The sequence below is a fragment of the Sturnus vulgaris genome, unplaced genomic scaffold (assembly GCF_052056855.1).
Source record: "Sturnus vulgaris isolate bStuVul1 unplaced genomic scaffold, bStuVul1.hap1 Scaffold_195, whole genome shotgun sequence".
NCBI lineage: Eukaryota > Metazoa > Chordata > Aves > Passeriformes > Sturnidae > Sturnus > Sturnus vulgaris.
Genome location: NW_028276170.1, coordinates 1,025,823 through 1,043,719, shown reverse-complemented (window position 1 = coordinate 1,043,719; position 17,897 = coordinate 1,025,823). Strand labels below are relative to the sequence as shown.

General features: G+C 51.1%; 1 protein-coding gene across 1 annotated transcript in view; it reads left to right on the top strand.

Moving 5' to 3' along the window:
• LOC148217979 (uncharacterized) overlaps positions 1-16,103 on the top strand; it is a 55,764-nt gene extending 39,661 nt beyond the window's left edge. The window contains 2 exon segments of the mRNA XM_088158024.1: positions 3,361-3,367; positions 15,509-16,103. Coding sequence (XP_088014150.1) covers positions 3,361-3,367; positions 15,509-16,103 — 602 coding nt within the window.
• The last annotated feature ends 1,794 nt before the right edge of the window (positions 16,104-17,897 follow it).

Genomic DNA, 17,897 nt, shown 5'->3' with positions numbered 1-17,897 from the left:
GGGCAAACACAGACAGGAATAGTCAATGTAGGCAATTCACCTCAGAGCTCAGTGAAATCCTCCCTTCAGATGTTTTTGCATCTCCCACTGGCCGAAGGATGGGGCCTTGAGCAGTGAGGGTATGGGCCCAGGACACGTCGTGTTTCAGCGATCCTCCAGGCACAGCAAAGCCGAGGGTTTGCTGGCTCTGAGGCCACTCAGAGAGAGACTGCTGGTCACAGCCCACGGTGGCCCAGGAGAGCTCAAAGGTCTCCTTTTGGATTTCTGTTGAGAGGGTCACAAGAGAGTGGGCTCCAGTCATAACCATGTTTCATCCTAGCCGCAGTTTGGGTTGGACTTTATCTAGAAGTGGGGGAATGCATCACCACACTGGAATCTCAGGGGTGCCCATGGCCTGGGTGACGCTGGCCTGATGCCAGGCACCCACCAAAGCCACTCTGATCCTGCTCCTCCAGCTGCAAGGGAAGAGAAAGTTGAACCAGGAGCACCAGGATCAGATTAAGACAGGGAGAGCAAACACACAAAACAGCAAAACGGGTGTAACAGACCCAGCCTGGGCACAGCGAGGGAATTTATTCCCAATCAAATCATAGCAACAGAAGGAAAACAGAGAGAAATCTCTCCAACAACTTCCCCCCACCCAATGGGGTTCACCAGGACCACGGATCACCAGGGCTCTGCCCAACGGGGGTCACTGGGGATCATCCAACAGCGATCCTCCCATGGGGGATGGAGCTGGAGCAGAGCACGAAGATCTTCCCACACTCGGGGCACTCACAGGGCTTCCCTTAGTGGTGACTCCGTTGGTGTCGGGTCAAGTTAGAGCTCTGTGAGAAGCTCTTCCCACACTCAGGACACTCGTAGGGCCTCTCCCCAGTGTGGATGCGCCGGTGGACAGTGAGGTTGCCATGTTGCTTGAAGCCCTTCCCGCAGTCGGGGCAGCGGAAGGGCCTCTCCTCTGTGTGAATCCGCTCATGTAGGAGGAGATTGGAGCTTCTCTGAAACCTCTTCCCACACTTGGGACACTCGTAGGGCCTCTCCCCAGTGTGGATGTGCTGGTGGCTTCTCAGGGAGGACATCCACCCAAAACTCTTCCCACATTCCAAGCAGGTGTAGGGCCGTTCCCCTGTGTGGATCACCTGGTGCTGGATCAGGGTGGAGCTGTTGCTGAAGCTCTTGCTGCATTCCCCACACTCGTAGGGCTTTTCCCCAGTGTGGATCATCTGATGCTGAATCAGCCTGCACTTGTAGCTGAAACCCATCCCACATTCCGAGCACTTGTGGGGCTTCTCCCCTCCAGGAGGCTTCTCCACCAGCTCTGAGCTCTGCCTGGATCTCCGGCCGCCTTCCCGGCTCAGGGAGGGTCTTTCCTCCTCGCAGCTCCCTGGGCTGGGTTTGCAGCCCCTCCTCATGAGGGATCTATGGGGCTTTTCACCGTCCTCCATCTGCCCACGCCTTGGGAATGAAAAATCCTGGTTTGGGGAAAAAACAGGAAGAGAGCTCCATAAACTCCTTGCCCAAGTTCATCTCCAGAATTCAGGAGGACTGGGCATGTCATGTCTGTAAGAACCTCCCAAACACCAGGATTCAGAACCAAAAACCTCCTGTCTTTGTTTGAAAGATAGGGGTCTGTTAAGAAAGGCAGAAACCTCTCTTTAAAATGGTGAATGTAAACCCCCTCCCTCCAAGTTATTTTAATTTTGAAATTAAGGGGCTCTCAGGGAAAGATATGGGAATAGAAATTACAGTTCTTTACGAGGAAAAATTAAAATGGAACTACAGTATTACAAAGAACAAACCCAAAACACTGACCAAGTTAGAATACAACCTGACACCCCGTCAGTCAGGGTGTTGGTAGCAGTCCCATTAAATGGTGGCTGCAGTCCTCCTGGATGACAGATGTTGTTCAGTTGAGCACTGGTCCTCTAGAAGGGTGCAGTTTTCCTCCAAAGGTTCAGTGATGAAATGGAAATGTCTGGTTTTTCCTCTGGAATTCAATGGAAAAAGGCTGCCTTGGTGTTCCAAATCTCAGATTTTATCTAGCTAGGAAAGGCTTGGCTCCTCCCCCTGGCTGGAGCATCTCCCAATGGGATGATGGAATTTTATCAGTCATGCAGTGGCACTCAATGGCCCATTAACAGAAGATATCTTCCTGGAGGAAGGATGGGTTGTGGAAAAGATAAAGAACACTGCCCCACATGGTTTTAACAGATGGCCCATTAGCAGAGGATATCTCCCACAGAGATAAGGATCACTGCCCCACCTGGTTTCCACAGCTCATGAAGAGGTCACAGAATACATCATTTTGGGCATATCTTTCCATTGTAACCTAGCACAGTCCGGGGCTAAGTTTCTGAACTTTAAAATAGATTTTAGGGGTTTAAACACTCTTAAGGCACTTAAAATATATTCTTATTTAAAACTAAAACTTCTTCTTCATATCTATGTGATTAAATAATATTCCTACTGAATTAAAACTAAAACTTAACCTTCTACTTCACGTCTGTGTGGCTTAATATATTTTAATTTCTCTAAAGGCTTTAATATAATCCCTCCATTCTTTTCTCTGAGTGACTCAGAGAGGCTTCTAATTTTACACATTCCAACAGGCTCTGACATTGGAGTGGGGCCCCACAGGGAAGGACTTGGGGAGCTGTCTTGGTTTAATTTTGACGTTTCCCGGCCAATGCACCAAATTAATGTCTTGAGTTTGAGTTGCCAATTTGAATAAACTTATTTTTCTTGTTGTGAGACAGAACCAGGAGCAAAAGAGCAAGGCAGGCCTAAAACTTGAGAGAGTATAAAAGAAAATTTATTAACTACACAAACAAAAAGAGAGGAAAAAAAAAATTCAGAATAAGATTTTTTAGATCACTCCTTCCCTCCCTCTCCCAATCTTCATAACAACAAAACAAACATATAACAAATACTTCGGTCAGTGCCCAATTTAGTCTTTCTCAGTTCACTTCTGGAGAGAGAAGCTTCTTCTTGTTGAAGTTGTAGGGATTTTTCCCACAAGAAGGAAAAAAACCAGTTCTCTTGTGGTTTTATCTTTCACGATTTGCATCCGCCCGGGAACCTGCAACCGTGACGCTCCTCCCAACTCTACAGCCGTCCCAAAGCTGTAGATGTGGGCCATGTCTGCTCCATGGGGTATTACTTTTAAGAATGAAATGTTCAACCGCAAAGATTCTCTCTGTCTCCTTTTTCTCTGCTCAGGCTTCATCTTCAGAAAACCAAAATCCCCTTCTCTTCTCAGGACAGAAATTCTTAACACAGGTGCTCTTTAGTCAAATCATCTATTAAATGGAACATTTCCATCCTCCCATATCTCTTTCCATAGTTTATAGGAATATTCAGTACATCAGTTCATCCCTACAATTTTACAAAAAGATTTTCAGCCATTTCGGCATCTTCTCATTCTCCTTCCATCTTAAAAACTTAGCTCTTACATCACTGACTTCAGAAATCTTCTTATTCCCTTTCATATTAAAAGGAAAGGCTGGAGGCTTTGCAAATCTTATCTGAGCACTAAAGAGTTAAAGTTTAACACAACTACAAGAGTTGGGCCAGGCTCAGGCCGTGCTGGGGGGGGCGGCTGAGGTGTTAATCAGCCTTTCTGGGGCTGGGCTGCAGCCCCACACTGCTCATGGCCACCCGGGCAGGCCCGGCCCGTCCGGCAGCAGCAAGAGTCGGCCTCCCCCCACGCCAGAGCCGCGGGCCCGTGGAGGAGGAAGCCGTGAAGGTCTCATCACACAACTTTTTTCTCCCCCCGGCCATCGGGTCCCCCTCGTTGGCAAAAGGGGCCCAAGCGGCCTCCCGAGCCTCCGCCCCCCCGGCATGAGGGAGGGGGAAGCTCGGGTTGGTGTTACCTGCTCAGCCGCCGGAAGACCAAGAGGCTCAGTTCCGGATTACCTTCCTCAAAATGTGTGTGCACGGAGCGAACTAACTTTCTTTAATTGGCTGTTGCAGGTATCCCAACCCCCACAGAAAAAATTCCCTTAGGAAGAATCTTTTCTGAGTTTCTTCTTCCTAAGTCAACCTATCACAGGAGCCCATATTAGGGAAGATCCTGCTGCTTTCTGCCACTTTTAGGGGGTTATAAACAGCTTTGGGGGATTTCCCGGTTAGTTTATGGGCAGATGTGACCTCCTTTTTGGGAGAATCCTGATGATTTCCACCAATTTTGGGGGTTCTAAACGCCTTGTGGTGGACTCACTTCCGTGGGTTCTGGTGCCGCCCGCCCACGCTTCCAACTGGTCCGGACTGGTGCTCCCAGTGCCGCGTGGGGCGGGGCCGCGGGGACCCCCCCAGGGCACAGCGCGGCTGCTTTGGGGCTGGCGGCACCGCCCGGCGCTGGGCATGGGGCGTGTCGGGGGAGCTGGGGCCCTACTGGTGCTACTGGTGCTGCTGGGAGCTCACCTGTCTGGGGGCCAGCGGGACTCGGGTGAACGTGTGTGCTCCCCCCGGGGACCCCCAGCCCGGTGTCACTCTGCCCCCAAATGGCTGCTCCCAGTATTCCCAATAAAGCTTCCCAGTTTGCCTGGTCCTGTTTATTGGGGAAGGACTTGGAGGGACCTCACAGGGGGAGTCATGGTTGGGGAGGGGGCAGAACAGGCCCTGGCATGGATTGGGAATGGGGACCTCCAGGAATTGTCGTGTCCCCCCCTTGTCACCCCGCTCTGGGGGACCTTGGGAGGACCCTGAAACACAACACAGCACCGCCCCAACCCTAAAGGTGCCAGGACCCCAATAAACAAACGGGAATTTGGGGAGGGGGCACATGGGGGGCGCCCAGGCTGAGCCAAGAGCCCAGCGCTGCCCCAGCCCGACCTGCCCTGGCTCCATCCCAGCTCCTACCATGGGATAGGATGATGTTGGGAAAACGGGGGGGCAAGGATGAGCACTAGGCTCCGGGCGAGCATGAAACAGATGGAGGCGGAGGAGGAGGGCTCAGGAAGGACTGGGAGAAGGGATGGAGAGGAAGCAGGACTAGAAAGGACAAGGACTGGGACCCCTCCCAATGCAATTTGTGGGTCCCATCCCCCTGCCCAACTATATAAGGGTTCCCCTTCTTTCCCCTGCTCACCCACCCCTTCCCCACTGCCCCCCAGTCAAACACTCCCATCCTCCATGCTTGTTTTTAATGCCTTCAGGCCCCTCCTGCTACATTTGGGGTCCCATTCCCCTTTCCCTCAATTCAGGCACCTCTTGAAAGCTTCTTTCTGGAAGGAATCCCTGAATTTTGGGATTTTTGGGGTGTAGTTTTGGAGAACAGCTCTGTCTGGCTTTCCTCTCCCTGTTGTGGCCTCTCAGCTGCCCCCGACACCCTGGGGGTGCTGGGATTTCCCTGCTGGGGACAAGGACGTTCATTCCCTTCCAGGAGCCCAATGCCCGGCTGGGGCTCCAGGGCAGGGGGTCCTTGAGCAGCTGCCCCAGAACCTCCGCCAGGGTCTCCCAGCACAGCCAGAGCCGCTCGGCCTGGGGTCCCCAAAGGCCTCAGCGAGCCCCAAGTCCCTGCCAGGAACCCTCAACTCCCTCCAAGCCAGCATCCCCCACAGCCCCTGCAAGTTCCCCCCATGGCACCGGCCGTGGCCGTGTCCCCACATGTCACTGGCCGTGTCCCACCATGTCCTCACCCATGGCTGTGTCCCCACCATGTTTCCATCCCTGTCACTGTCCCCCACATCTCCATCCATGCCTGTGTCCCCCCATGTCCCCAGGAATGGCCACATCACCGTCCATGTCCATGTGTCCCCATGTCACTCTCCATGTCTGTGTACTACCGTGTCTTTCTCCCTACCCAAGTCTCAGTTCAGTGTCTTTATTTTCAAGCCAGTGTTGGATGTTTTAAAGAGATGAAGAGAAATGAAAAGCAAATCCAGCCCAAAATAAAAGGATTTCTGTGTCCATGCTGTCTGAGAATCCAGCAGGGAAGGAGTGAGGGAAGAATGCTTTTGGAGGTGTTTCCACCCCACTGTCTCCAAAATCTTGGTCTTTGCCCCAGTTCATCACCATTTTTCTGTGGAAAACACCCTTGGACAATCAAAAAATCAAAAATCAAAATCAAAATCCTGGAATCTCTGGGGATGGAAAAGACCACCAAGACAGGACTGAAAACAGAAGATTTTCTGGGGTTGAACATCAACAAATTCACTCTCCCCAAGGAATTCCCAATGTTGGTTTCCATCCCGATGGACGTTCCTGTCCCTGCATTCATCCAGGTGCCCAGAGGGAGACAGGATGATGCACAGCCCCCCCAGCCAGGTGTCTTCCCAACACGGATCACCAGGACCATGGATCACCAGGGCCCTGCCCAACGGGGGTCACTGGGGATCATCCAACACTGATCCTCCCATGGGGGATGGAGCTGGAGCAGAGCACGAAGCTCTTCCCACACTCAGGGCACTCACAGGGCTTCCCTTAGTGGTGCCTCCGTTGGTGTTTGGTCAAGGTTGAGCTCTGTGAGAAGCTCTTCCCACACTCAGGACACTCGTAGGGCCTCTCCCCAGTGTGGATGCGCCGGTGCCTCATGAGATGGGAGTTGTGCCTGAAGCCCTTCCCGCAGTCGGGGCAGCGGAAGGGCCTCTCCTCTGTGTGAATTCGCTCATGTACAAGGAGATTGGAGCTTCTCTGAAACCTCTTCCCACACTTGGGACACTCTTGAGCCTCTCCCCGGTGTGGATGCGCTGGTGTTTTCTCAGGTTGGAGATGTGTCCAAAGCTCTTCCCACATTCCAAGCAGGTGTAGGGCCGTTCTCCTGTGTGGATCACCTGGTGCTGCATTAGACCAGAGATGTCTCCGAAGCTCTTCCCACATTTCCCACACTCGTAGGGCTTTTCCCCAGTGTGGATCATCTGGTGCCGGATCAGATGGAAGCTGTCTCTGAATCCCTTCCCACATTCCTCACACTCATAGGGCTTTTCCCCAGTGTGGATCATCTGGTGCTGGATCAGATGGGAGCTGTAGCTGAAACCCTTCCCACATTCCAAGCACTTGTGGGGCTTCTGCCTTCCATGAGGCTTCTCCACCAGCTCTGAGCTCTGCCTGGATCTCCGGCCGCCTTCCCGGCTCAGGGAGGGTCTTTCCTCCTCACAGCTCACTGGGCTGGGTTTGCAGCCCCTCCTCCTGAGGGATCCCAGGAAATTTTCCTCCTCCGCCATCTGCCCACCCCATGGGAATGAAGAATCCTGGTTTGGGGAAAAAACAAGAGGGGACTGCCTTGAGCTAGAGGTTCTTCCAACCGATGTGCAGCTGAGGAAGACACTGGGCATCCTGTGTTTGTAAGGACTTCCCAAACACCCAGACTGATCACAAAAATCCTCCAAATATCAAGACATAGATCAAAAACTCCCAAAAAAGCAAGACTCAGCCAAACCCCCTGCAAAATACAAAGATTCAGGCCCAGCAAAAAAACAAAGCACCACGTCTTAGCCCAATAAAGCTCAGAAACAACAAGGTTCACCCCTCTGAAAATGGTGGATCCCCCTCTCCAGTCACCTGCTGAATGTGGAGGGGGGGGCCAACACGCTGGGACTGGAGGGACGCTGTAGGTTTGGAATCCTGTGCTGCTTCCCATTTCTGCTCTTCCTGTGTCTCTGCTTTTCCTCACATTCCTCTTCCTCCTACTATTCCTCCTTCTCCTGCACAATCCCACCTTCTCCTCCCATATGCATCGTTTGATCATTTTGTTCTTCAACTCTGCTTGTCCCTCCCTCCTCCTGCTGCCCCCAGGCCCAGCACCCACTGCCGGCTCCCTCTTCCCCCCAAACCCACAGCATCCCAGCGCAGGGGCAGCGATGGAGCTGGGGCAGCTCGGGCTGGGGCAGCGCTGGGCTCTCGGCCGCTCCCGCCCGCACTCGCTCCCCACTGCAGCCGCTGCCGCCACCACAGCGCGGGGGGACCCGGTCTTGGCGCTCCCCCCCTCCCACCTCCCCAAATTCCCCTCCAGGGGGGCGCTGGGGCCAGGAGACAGACGAGTGACAGATCAGGGGGGCTGGGAAGAGTCGGCAGCCAGAGAGCACTGAAAATCTCAGCAGTGACTACAGGGCACCCATGGAGGGAAGAAAGGGAAGGCCAGGAAGGGATGCCGGCAAAAGGGATGATGATCCCAAAATATCTCTGAAGGGTCCCTGGGGAGCATTTTGAGGGAGTTTGCACATTCTCCCAGAGGTAATCAAGGACATGGACACACAGAGGGGCAATAAGGGAAGTCCAGAAGGGATTTAGACAACAGGGGATGGATGGTGATGGTGTGCTGGGAAGGGACTGGGTGAAGGGGAGTGTGCAGGAATATGGTTCAGGCAAGATGCAGCAGGAGCAATCTACGTGGGAAGAAAAAGGGTGATAGAAAAGAGGAGGAAGAGAAAAATACTGAGGATGGGGATGTTTTTCAGCAGACTCATCCTCAGAAGTTGCCAGCTGCTGCAGATCCTTTGTATCCCCGGTTGCCAGGACAGGCACACAAGGAGGTCAGGATTGCAGGGGGTTTCTCTGTGCTGGGCAGCGGCAGGAGCGGGCGCAGAGGGGCGGCACCGGGAGCACGGGCTGGGGGCCTGTGGGGAGCTGCGGGGCCGGGCCGGGGCTGTGGGGCAGCCGGGGCTCAGCGCCGGGCGCTGCCTGAGCCCAGCACCCCCCGGCAATTGCAGGCCCGGCAGTGGCCCCCGGCCCCCAGGAGGCTGCGGGACGCCCCGGCCGCTGCCCGGCCCCGTGGAGCTGCCGGCCCTGCCCGCCGGGGGGGCCGCGTTTGGACACTGCGGCAGGACAGGCACCGGCTCTGGGATACGGGCTGGCCACGGCAGCCACAGCACAAGGAGCAGCACGAAGGAACAGCTGGGAAATGGGGATTGGACGTGCACGGATCGAGATTACCCTTTAAGCATTTTCCTTGGGTCAGTGCAGAAAGGAATGATTTAGCAGAAAGCTCAGCAGCTGTCAGAGGATGAGCACCCCCAGGCACTGAGGGGGCTGCAGGAGGGGCAGAAGAAGCCCCTGGAGCACTTGGTCACAAAGGCACAGCAGGGGAATGCAAGAAGGGATGAGGAAAAGGCCAAGGGGAAGGCAAAGGCCATGGCAGAGTTTCTACAGCCCCTGAGGGATGAACCCCAGGGCCCAAGGGGGCCCCAGCACCCAGGGGACGGGGTCGGCCACAAGGACCTGGCAGAGGCATTGCCCTCCTCGGTAGGGGAGAGCCAACCCAAACAGTCCCTGGGAAGGAATCAGGGTTCCATTTGCAGGGCAGAAGGACACTGGAAGCAGATACAGGAGCACCCTCAGGAGGAGCAAGTCCAGCCCTTGATGGACATACATTGTCAGGGGTGTCACAGCTCCCATTACACCAGGGACACAGAGCATTGGGGCCCTTGAGAACATTCAGGGTGGATCTGGATCGAGAGGAGGCCTTTCCTGATGGACACAGAGACCTCTCCATCCACTCCCAATCTTAGATTTAAGGTGACAAAACGCCAAAAATTATTCAGGGGATAAATGGGAAAGGTGAGCTGGTGTGTTTTATTCAACCGCTGTTAGCAGCTGTGGGGGATGGGTTTGTAATTTAGGAATTTTTATTTCCTCCTAATTGTGACTGTAATTTGCTGGGAAGGGATTGATGGCTAAATTGGGAATGCAAATTGATATTGTAAAAGGTGATACAGAGGCTAGTTCTGTTGTGCCTTTGTATCAAATGTCTGGCAAGGCCTATGCTGAAGTGAAACCAGAAGTGTGGGCAGCTCCAGGAAAATAGGGAAATTAGATATGGAGCCTCTCCAAAGCTCTTTGAAGTAACCAGGACAAGTGGCGTCTGAAAGCAATACCCTATTCCAAGGGAGGGAAGGAAGGGCTTACAGCCTCCTATTGAGTCCCTGCTAAAGGCAGGGCTTTTGGAGCCAGGTATTTATTCCTAAGACATTCCTGTCTTGCCAGTCAAGAAACTGGAGGGATGGACAGCAGGAGGAAAGCAGAATTTTCAAGTGTTAAAAAGCAGATTAACTGAGCCTCCTGCCCTGGCCCTACCACAAAGGGAAAAAGAATTTGAATTGTATGAGAATGCTAAACAGGGCCATGCCCAAGGAATTCTCATGCTAAAATATTTAACCCAGTGGCCAGAGTGGCCTCATTGTCTGCAGAATTGTGCAGCCACAGCTTTAATGGGACCTGAGGCCCAAAAACTGCTGGAAGGAGGATCTCCTGTTGGTCAAGTCTTGCATCAAATTAAAGCTTTGATAACCAAAAGAGTGCCTGCACTGCCACAGCTGCTGGGGAAGACAATGGCAGAATTCCACTCTGCCTCTCAGTTACACTCACACACTGGCCTGCCCGGGATTCCACTGTTGGAAAATATACCTTGTTTAAATTTTTAAAAGTTATTTCTCAACTCAGGCTTGTTTTGCCTTTGCACTGGGGAAAGAAATTTTAAAGAACTTTTTAAGGGGTGTTACACCAGTCAATAGGGATGAGTTTAACATGTCAACAGACTGGGAAGAGCCCAAAAGACACCCACAAAGAGAATGCCCATCAACAAAACCTCAACGAAACATCAGCAAATATCAAAGAACACCCACCCCAGACACTGCCCCCGGCATAGAGCACAGATGGAGACACCTGGTCTGGAAAAGGCTGAGAAGGAAATCCAGGAGTTCGGACCTAATTAACATCACAAGAGGAGAAATCCGGGTCTGCTAAGAAACAAAATACTAAGAACCACACAACTTTGATGTAATGAGGAATAGACGAGTGGATTTCTATGGGTTCAGGCTGTAAAACCTTTATGAAAATCTAGTAAAACTCACGTGTCATGGTATCATTTTCTTGGCACATCCGGGCTATGTGTGGATGAAATGATTTCTGTTGCACACCCCGACCAGAATCAAGTAAAACCTTGACTCTCTAACACTAAAGATATTATTGGAGAGTTTTGTTTTTCCTGCAGTTTAACTGACAAGATTACTCCATTAGAAAAAAATTTCATAATAATCCCACATTTATATTATCAGTTAGGATTGGTCCAGGGTTGTGACAATTTTTACTCCCAGGAAAAGCAGAAAAGACTTGATTGCATTGGAATATTTTTGTACATATTTGCAGGAGGCTCTTAATGATGGCAGAATGTCAGAATGGATTTTTGGATGCACATCTTTAGGTTGCATTTGGCAAAACTAGAACAATATTAATGGTGAGACTTTAATGCATAACCAGTTAATACAAAATCGTTTAGAAAAAAAGCAAAGCAAAACAAAACAAAACAAAACAAAACAAGCAGGTTGTGGGGGTGCACATGTGAATCACCAAACGACAGCTCTGGAAGAGAAGAATCGGTTCGAGGCAGCCCTGAGGGGAGCTTTAGAAATGCAAATTACCTGAAGCAAAGTGTGGACAATGCCCCAGGATCTTCTTGCCTGGGGGAGGAATTGGGCTGATTCTCTCTGCTCCTCACCCCCAGCTCTGCCTGCTTGCACAGATGGAATTTGCACAACTAAAGGCAGAGCCCATAGTGAGGATATCTGACTGCAACAGAAATTGGTTAAGCTGCAAAGGGAAACAGCAAACGCAGAATGTTGGGAAAACTTCATGAAAAAAAGTGGGGGGAAATCATCCCTCTCCTCACTCCAACATGTGCTGCCACTGTCCAGGCTATATAGGGCATATCAGAACTGTATTTTCTTGCCCAGAGAAATCAGTTTGGTATCCAAGTATTTGATGATTTAATTAGAAAAAAGTGGTCAATTGATTCTTCCCCGGCTGGAGGGAGCACCCAAAAATAGGAAAAAGATGAAGAGACACCAGAACAAATCCTACAATATCATGGAGCAGCCCTTGGAAACCCTAACGAATTCATATCACGATATAGAGAATCCATCCATAATTTGAGTCGCATAATTAGGTTAAAAACTGTCCTTGAAATAATAACCAACCAGACAACTCCAGCTCCTGACCTTCCTGCCAAACAATCCACTGAAATGAGGAACGAGACATTTCACCACGTGATGGGATCAGATTATCTATTAAAAGAAGGAGGGGGAGTTTGTGGAAAATTTATTACTCAAATTGCTGTTAGCGACTAGATGATAACCGAAAAGTGGTGAAACAGATAACAAAGGAAGTAAGAAATTAGTTCATGTACCAGTCCAAACAGGGAAAGGATGGGAATGGGACACGTTTTCGTGGTTTCCTGGCAGACCATGGCTTAAACGAATGCTGCTCCTCCTCTGACGTGCTGCAGCAACTCTCAGCTTTTTACTATGCACGACACCTTGCGCCAAAGAGGACGCAGGAAAAGAGATTGAGTCAATGGAAATTAAAAGTTTGTAAAGGCAATTCTTAAGAAAATAAGAAAAGGAGGGATTGAAAGCAGTAATATTAATATCGTAGTAGGAGTGAATATTAAGAGGGACATGCAGTAGGGGGATCGGGAAGTCTGAACCTTCCAAAAACGTCAGCAAGAGGGGAAAGGGAGAGGGAGACGCAGCCGGGAAAATGAGGATAAAAAGGAGGCTGCGTTTTAGAGACCGCATGGCAAATGCCGCATGGCCTCTCTCTTTGTTCACCAATAAAGTCACTTTTACAGGACTCCTCTGTCTCCTTTGGGCACACAAACCTCTGGCCACGGGAATTTTCCCGCACAGCCCCGGCCACAGGGCAGACACCTCTGTGCCACCCACAGCAACCGGGACGAGGCAGCGCTGCTCCGGCACCGGCTCCTGCCGAGGCCCCAGCGGGAAGGAGACCGCGGGCAGCCGCTCCCGCAGCGCCCTCAGCCCAGCGCCAACACGGGCCGGCACCGGCACAACCAACCCGCCAGAGCCCCCTGCCGCCCCCTCGGCCCGCAGCGAGCCCCGAGCCCCCGCACAACCGAGCGCGGCTCCCACCTGCGCTGGGGCCGCCTCCGAGCTCCGCCGCCGCCTGTGGCTGAGGAATTCGATGGGATGTGTTGCCTTAACCTTTCTGACCACTCCCAGCCCATCTATGCCAGCATTCAAGCCCTCAAAGAAGGTGTCAATAAACTTCGGGTAGATCATGGGTACGACTGGCTGAACTGGCTCTTAGGGCACTGGGGACTCACTGGCTGGGTTAGAAATTTAGTTAAAATAGGTTTGTATGTATTAGGCATCATATTATGCATTGTAGTAGTTATTCCTTGTATTTTACAGTGTGTTAAGAATTTAATAGACAAATCGCTTAAGAGTGTATTTTTAGTTAAAAGAAACGGGGGAGGTGTGGATATGGGTAATGCAAATGAGACTGATAGTACTGCAGATTTAATCAGCAAATGCAGCCTGACAACGAGGATGCCTGGCAAGAGCAAAGAGAGACCTGACTGCAAGAGGACTGGATCAAGTCTGGGTTATGGGAAATAAGATTTTACTAAGTCCACATGTAAAGTTTGTCTATGTGAGAGTTTGTCTGTGTAAGGTTTGTCTATGTGATTGCAGTAAAATATTACCAGCCTTCCTGTAAATGGTATATAAGCACATGTAGTGCTCAGTAAAAAATGGATTTTGATTGAGAGGAATGTTGAATTTGTCTTTACAAATGAGCTGTGGATCAGCCTGTAGATAAGGCTAGCACTGAGAGATAAAAGAAACAATGGGATGGATTCCACTGACTGATGAATGGGAAGAGATATTTGCCTTTACAAACAAACTGTAAGGCTGCTGATAAATGAAATTGGATACTGAAAGATGAAAGAAGCAAGGGGGGAAAACTATGAATTCTGTAAGAATTAAAAATTAAAAGGGAGGGTTATACATTAGAGGGGAATTTCAGGTATCAGGCGTTCCGGGAAGTCTGTGCCTCTCAAGTACCTCAGCCAACGGGGAAAGAGAGAGGGAAATGCGGCCGGGAAAATAGGATAAAAAGGAGGCTGTGTCCTCCAAAAATTGGAGAGATCCCAGGGGAATGTCCCATGGCCTCTCCCTTTATTTAAATGAAGCAAAAAGGATTCCTCTGTCTCCTGTTTGGACATAAACCTCTGGTGTTTGTGGATTAATTTTCCTGGCAGAAAGACCTTTGGGATTCTTCCCTGCACAAGCACGTGCAGTGCCTCAGTCATAAGTGCCTCAGAAATATCAGAAGTGTGTCTTCTTCAGAGTGTGGTCACAAGGGTTCAGAGCTGGAGCCAGTTCTGCGGGCAGGCTGATGAATAGTCTGGGGCTCCTCTGCAGAGCCCCATTCATTCTGGGGCTGCTTTCTGCTGGTTCTGCTGGACTGGCTCGAGTGAAACACACACCCAATTAACAGCAGTTAAATTACTCTGGCATGAAACAGTGGGGAACAGGCAGGGCAGAGAAGGGCAGCATGGACCAGTTGTTCTGGCAGGTCTGACGAGGTCTGGTTTGATACAGCACTCACAGAACTCTGCTCCACCTGTGACACTTCCACTTGCAGTAGATGACTGTTCCTCTTCACAATATCCAGCAAGGCAGGTCAAAGACACTTTTACCATTTTCATCTTCAAAAGGGAGAGGAAATCAGCAGCAAACATGAAGTAACCAGTCAGAGGTCCCAGGAAGAAACAAAAGAACAAAGAGTGGTGGAAAAAAACAGGTGGAGCAGTGATCCTTATCTCTGTGGGAGATATCCTCTGCTAATGGGCCATCTGTTAAAACCAGGTGGGGCAGTGTTCTTTATCTTTTCCACAACCCATCCTTCCTCCAGGAAGATATCTTCTGTTAATGGGCCATTGAGTGCCACTGCATGACTGATAAAATTCCATCATCCCACTGGGAGATGCTCCAGCCAGGGGGAGGAGCCAAGCCTTTCCTAGCTAGATAAAATCTGAGATTTGGAACACCAAGGCAGCCTTTTTCCATTGAATTCCAGAGGAAAAACCAGACATTTCCATTTCATCACTGAACCTTTGGAGGAAAACTGCACCCTTCTAGAGGACCAGTGCTCAACTGAACAACATCTGTCATCCAGGAGGACTGCAGCCACCATTTAATGGGACTGCTACCAACACCCTGACTGACGGGGTGTCAGGTTGTATTCTAACTCGGTCAGTGTTTTGGGTTTGTTCTTTGTAATACTGTAGTTCCATTTTAATTTTTCCTCGTAAAGAACTGTAATTTCTATTCCCATATCTTTCCCTGAGAGCCCCTTAATTTCAAAATTAAAATAACTTGGAGGGAGGGGGTTTACATTCACCATTTTAAAGAGAGGTTTCTGCCTTTCTTAACAGACCCCTATCTTTCAAACAAACACAGGAGGTTTTTGGTTCTGAATCCTGGTGTTTGGGAGGTTCTTACAGACATGACATGCCCAGTCCTCCTGAATTCTGGAGATGAACTTGGGCAAGGAGTTTATGGAGCTCTCTTCCTGTTTTTTCCCCAAACCAGGATTTTTCATTCCCAAGGCGTGGGTGGATGGAGGACGGTGAAAAGCCCCATAGATCCCTCATGAGGAGGGGCTGCAAACCCAGCCCAGGGAGCTGCGAGGAGGAAAGACCCTCCCTGTTCCAAGAAGGTGGCCGGAGATCCAGGCAGAGCTCAGAGCTGGTGGAGAAGCCTCCTAGAGGGGAGAAGCCCCACGAGTGCTCGGAATGTGGGATGGGTTTCAGCTACAAGTGCAGGCTGATCCAGCATCAGATGATCCACACTGGGGAAAAGCCCTACGAGTGTGGGGAATGCAGCAAGAGCTTCAGCAACAGCTCCAACCTGATCCAGCACCAGGTGATCCACACAGGGGAACGGCCCTACACCTGCTTGGAATGTGGGAAGAGTTTTGGGTGGATGTCCTCCCTGAGATACCACCAGCGCATCCACAGTGGGGAGAGGCCCTACGAGTGTCCCCAGTGTGGGAAGAGGTTTCAGAGAAGCTCCAATCTCCTCCTACACGAGCGGATTCACACAGAGGAGAGGCCCTTCCGCTGCCCCGACTGTGGGAAGGGCTTCAAGCAACATGGCAACCTCACTGTCCACCGGCGCATCCACACTGGGGAGAGGCCCTACGAGTGTCCTGAGTGTGGGAAGAGCTTCTCACAGAGCTCTAACTTGACCCGACACCAACGGAGTCACCACTAAGGGAAGCCCTGTGAGTGCCCCGAGTGTGGGAAGAGCTTTGTCCTCTGCTCCAGCTCCATCCCCCATGGGAGGATCGGTGTTGGATGATCCCCAGTGACCCCCGTTGGGCAGAGCCCTGGTGATCCGTGGTCCTGGTGAACCCCATTGGGTGGGGGGAAGTTGTTGGAGAGATTTCTCTCTCTTTTCCTTCTGTTGCTATGATTTGATTGGGAATAAATTCCCTCGCTGTGCCCAGGCTGGGTCTGTTACACCCGTTTTGCTGTTTTGTGTGTTTGCTCTCCCTGTCTTAATCTGATCCTGGTGCTCCTGGTTCAACTTTCTCTTCCCTTGCAGCTGGAGGAGCAGGATCAGAGTGGCTTTGGTGGGTGCCTGGCATCAGGCCAGCGTCACCCAGGCCATGGGCACCCCTGAGATTCCAGTGTGGTGATGCATTCCCCCACTTCTAGATAAAGTCCAACCCAAACTGCGGCTAGGATGAAACATGGTTATGACTGGAGCCCACTCTCTATCAACAGAAATCCAAAAGGAGACCTTTGAGCTCTCCTGGGCCACCGTGGGCTGTGACCAGCAGTCTCTCTCTGAGTGGCCTCAGAGCCAGCAAACCCTCGGCTTTGCTGTGCCTGGAGGATCGCTGAAACACGACGTGTCCTGGGCCCATACCCTCACTGATCAAGGCCCCATCCTTCGGCCAGTGGGAGATGCAAAAACATCTGAAGGGACGATTTCACTGAGCTCTGAGGTGAATTGCCTACATTGACTATTCCTGTCTGTGTTTGCCCCTGCACATATGCTATAGCACATCTGGGAGAAATACAGCTTTCCTAGATGTGGAAGTACCTTGGATATCTAAGTTAGGCCTGTAAGCAAGGTTCAGTTATAGTTATGAACATACTTAAATGCTGTTAAATGCTAAGTGTTTTGCTAAATTCTTAAATGTAAGTAATCAGGGTTGTTTTTGTATTAAGTTGCTAAGTACAACTTGGAAGTTATAGCTGTAAGTTAGCTTAAACTTGTTAAGTATTATTGCTCTGTGGAATTGTTAATGTTATCAGTTAAGTTAGGTATAAGTTCGGTGTTGTTCGTCTGTTGAATTGCTAGGCCTAAGGTATAGGTTAAGTTACAAATTAAGGTAGAATTTAAAGAGTTGTTTAGAGTTGTTAAGTTTTTAGGCCGTGTTCCTTTTAATCCCTGCATGCACCTAAACACAGCACACACCCACCCACACTCCCCTAGAGAGTTCCCCGTTAATTTCTGTTCTGATTGCATGGATTTTATTTGGTGTTGTTCTTGCCTTGTTGTGCCTCACCTGTCCTGTAGGCAGTGGAGTGAATCTTGCCAACAAACTTATTGTACTTTGTTGCTTAATATTAAATCTGACTTTTGTTCATGCCCTTGTCACCGATTTTTAAGCGATCTCAAACGCTCTCATTCATGACAGCACCACAATGTCCCACATCACCGAGGGCCCTGACACACGCCTGTGTCACAAAGGGCCACCCCCGGCACCCAAGAGCAGAGGGACAGCCTGGAAGTGGCCCGGAGCAGCCCCGGCCTCGTGTCCCTGTAGCCCCTGGGTGGCCAGAGCCCTGGGAGGCTTTGGGGTCCCCACGTTGGTGTCCCAGGGGTTCCCCGTCTCCAGGCTCATCCCTTCTCCAGGCTCCCCTCACTCCCGGCTCTCGGGGTCCCCCCTCTCCAGGCCCCCATTCCAGGCTCCGGCACTCCCGGGGCTCTCCCCTTTTCGCTTTCCCCCCCTCAAGGCTGCTCCCCTCGCCCTGCCAGTCCCGGGCGATCGCCACGGGGCTCCGGGGACCTCCATCCCCCACCCACCGCCGGGGCTCTGTCTGCAGCCGCCACCCAGACATCCCCAAAAAACCACCCGGG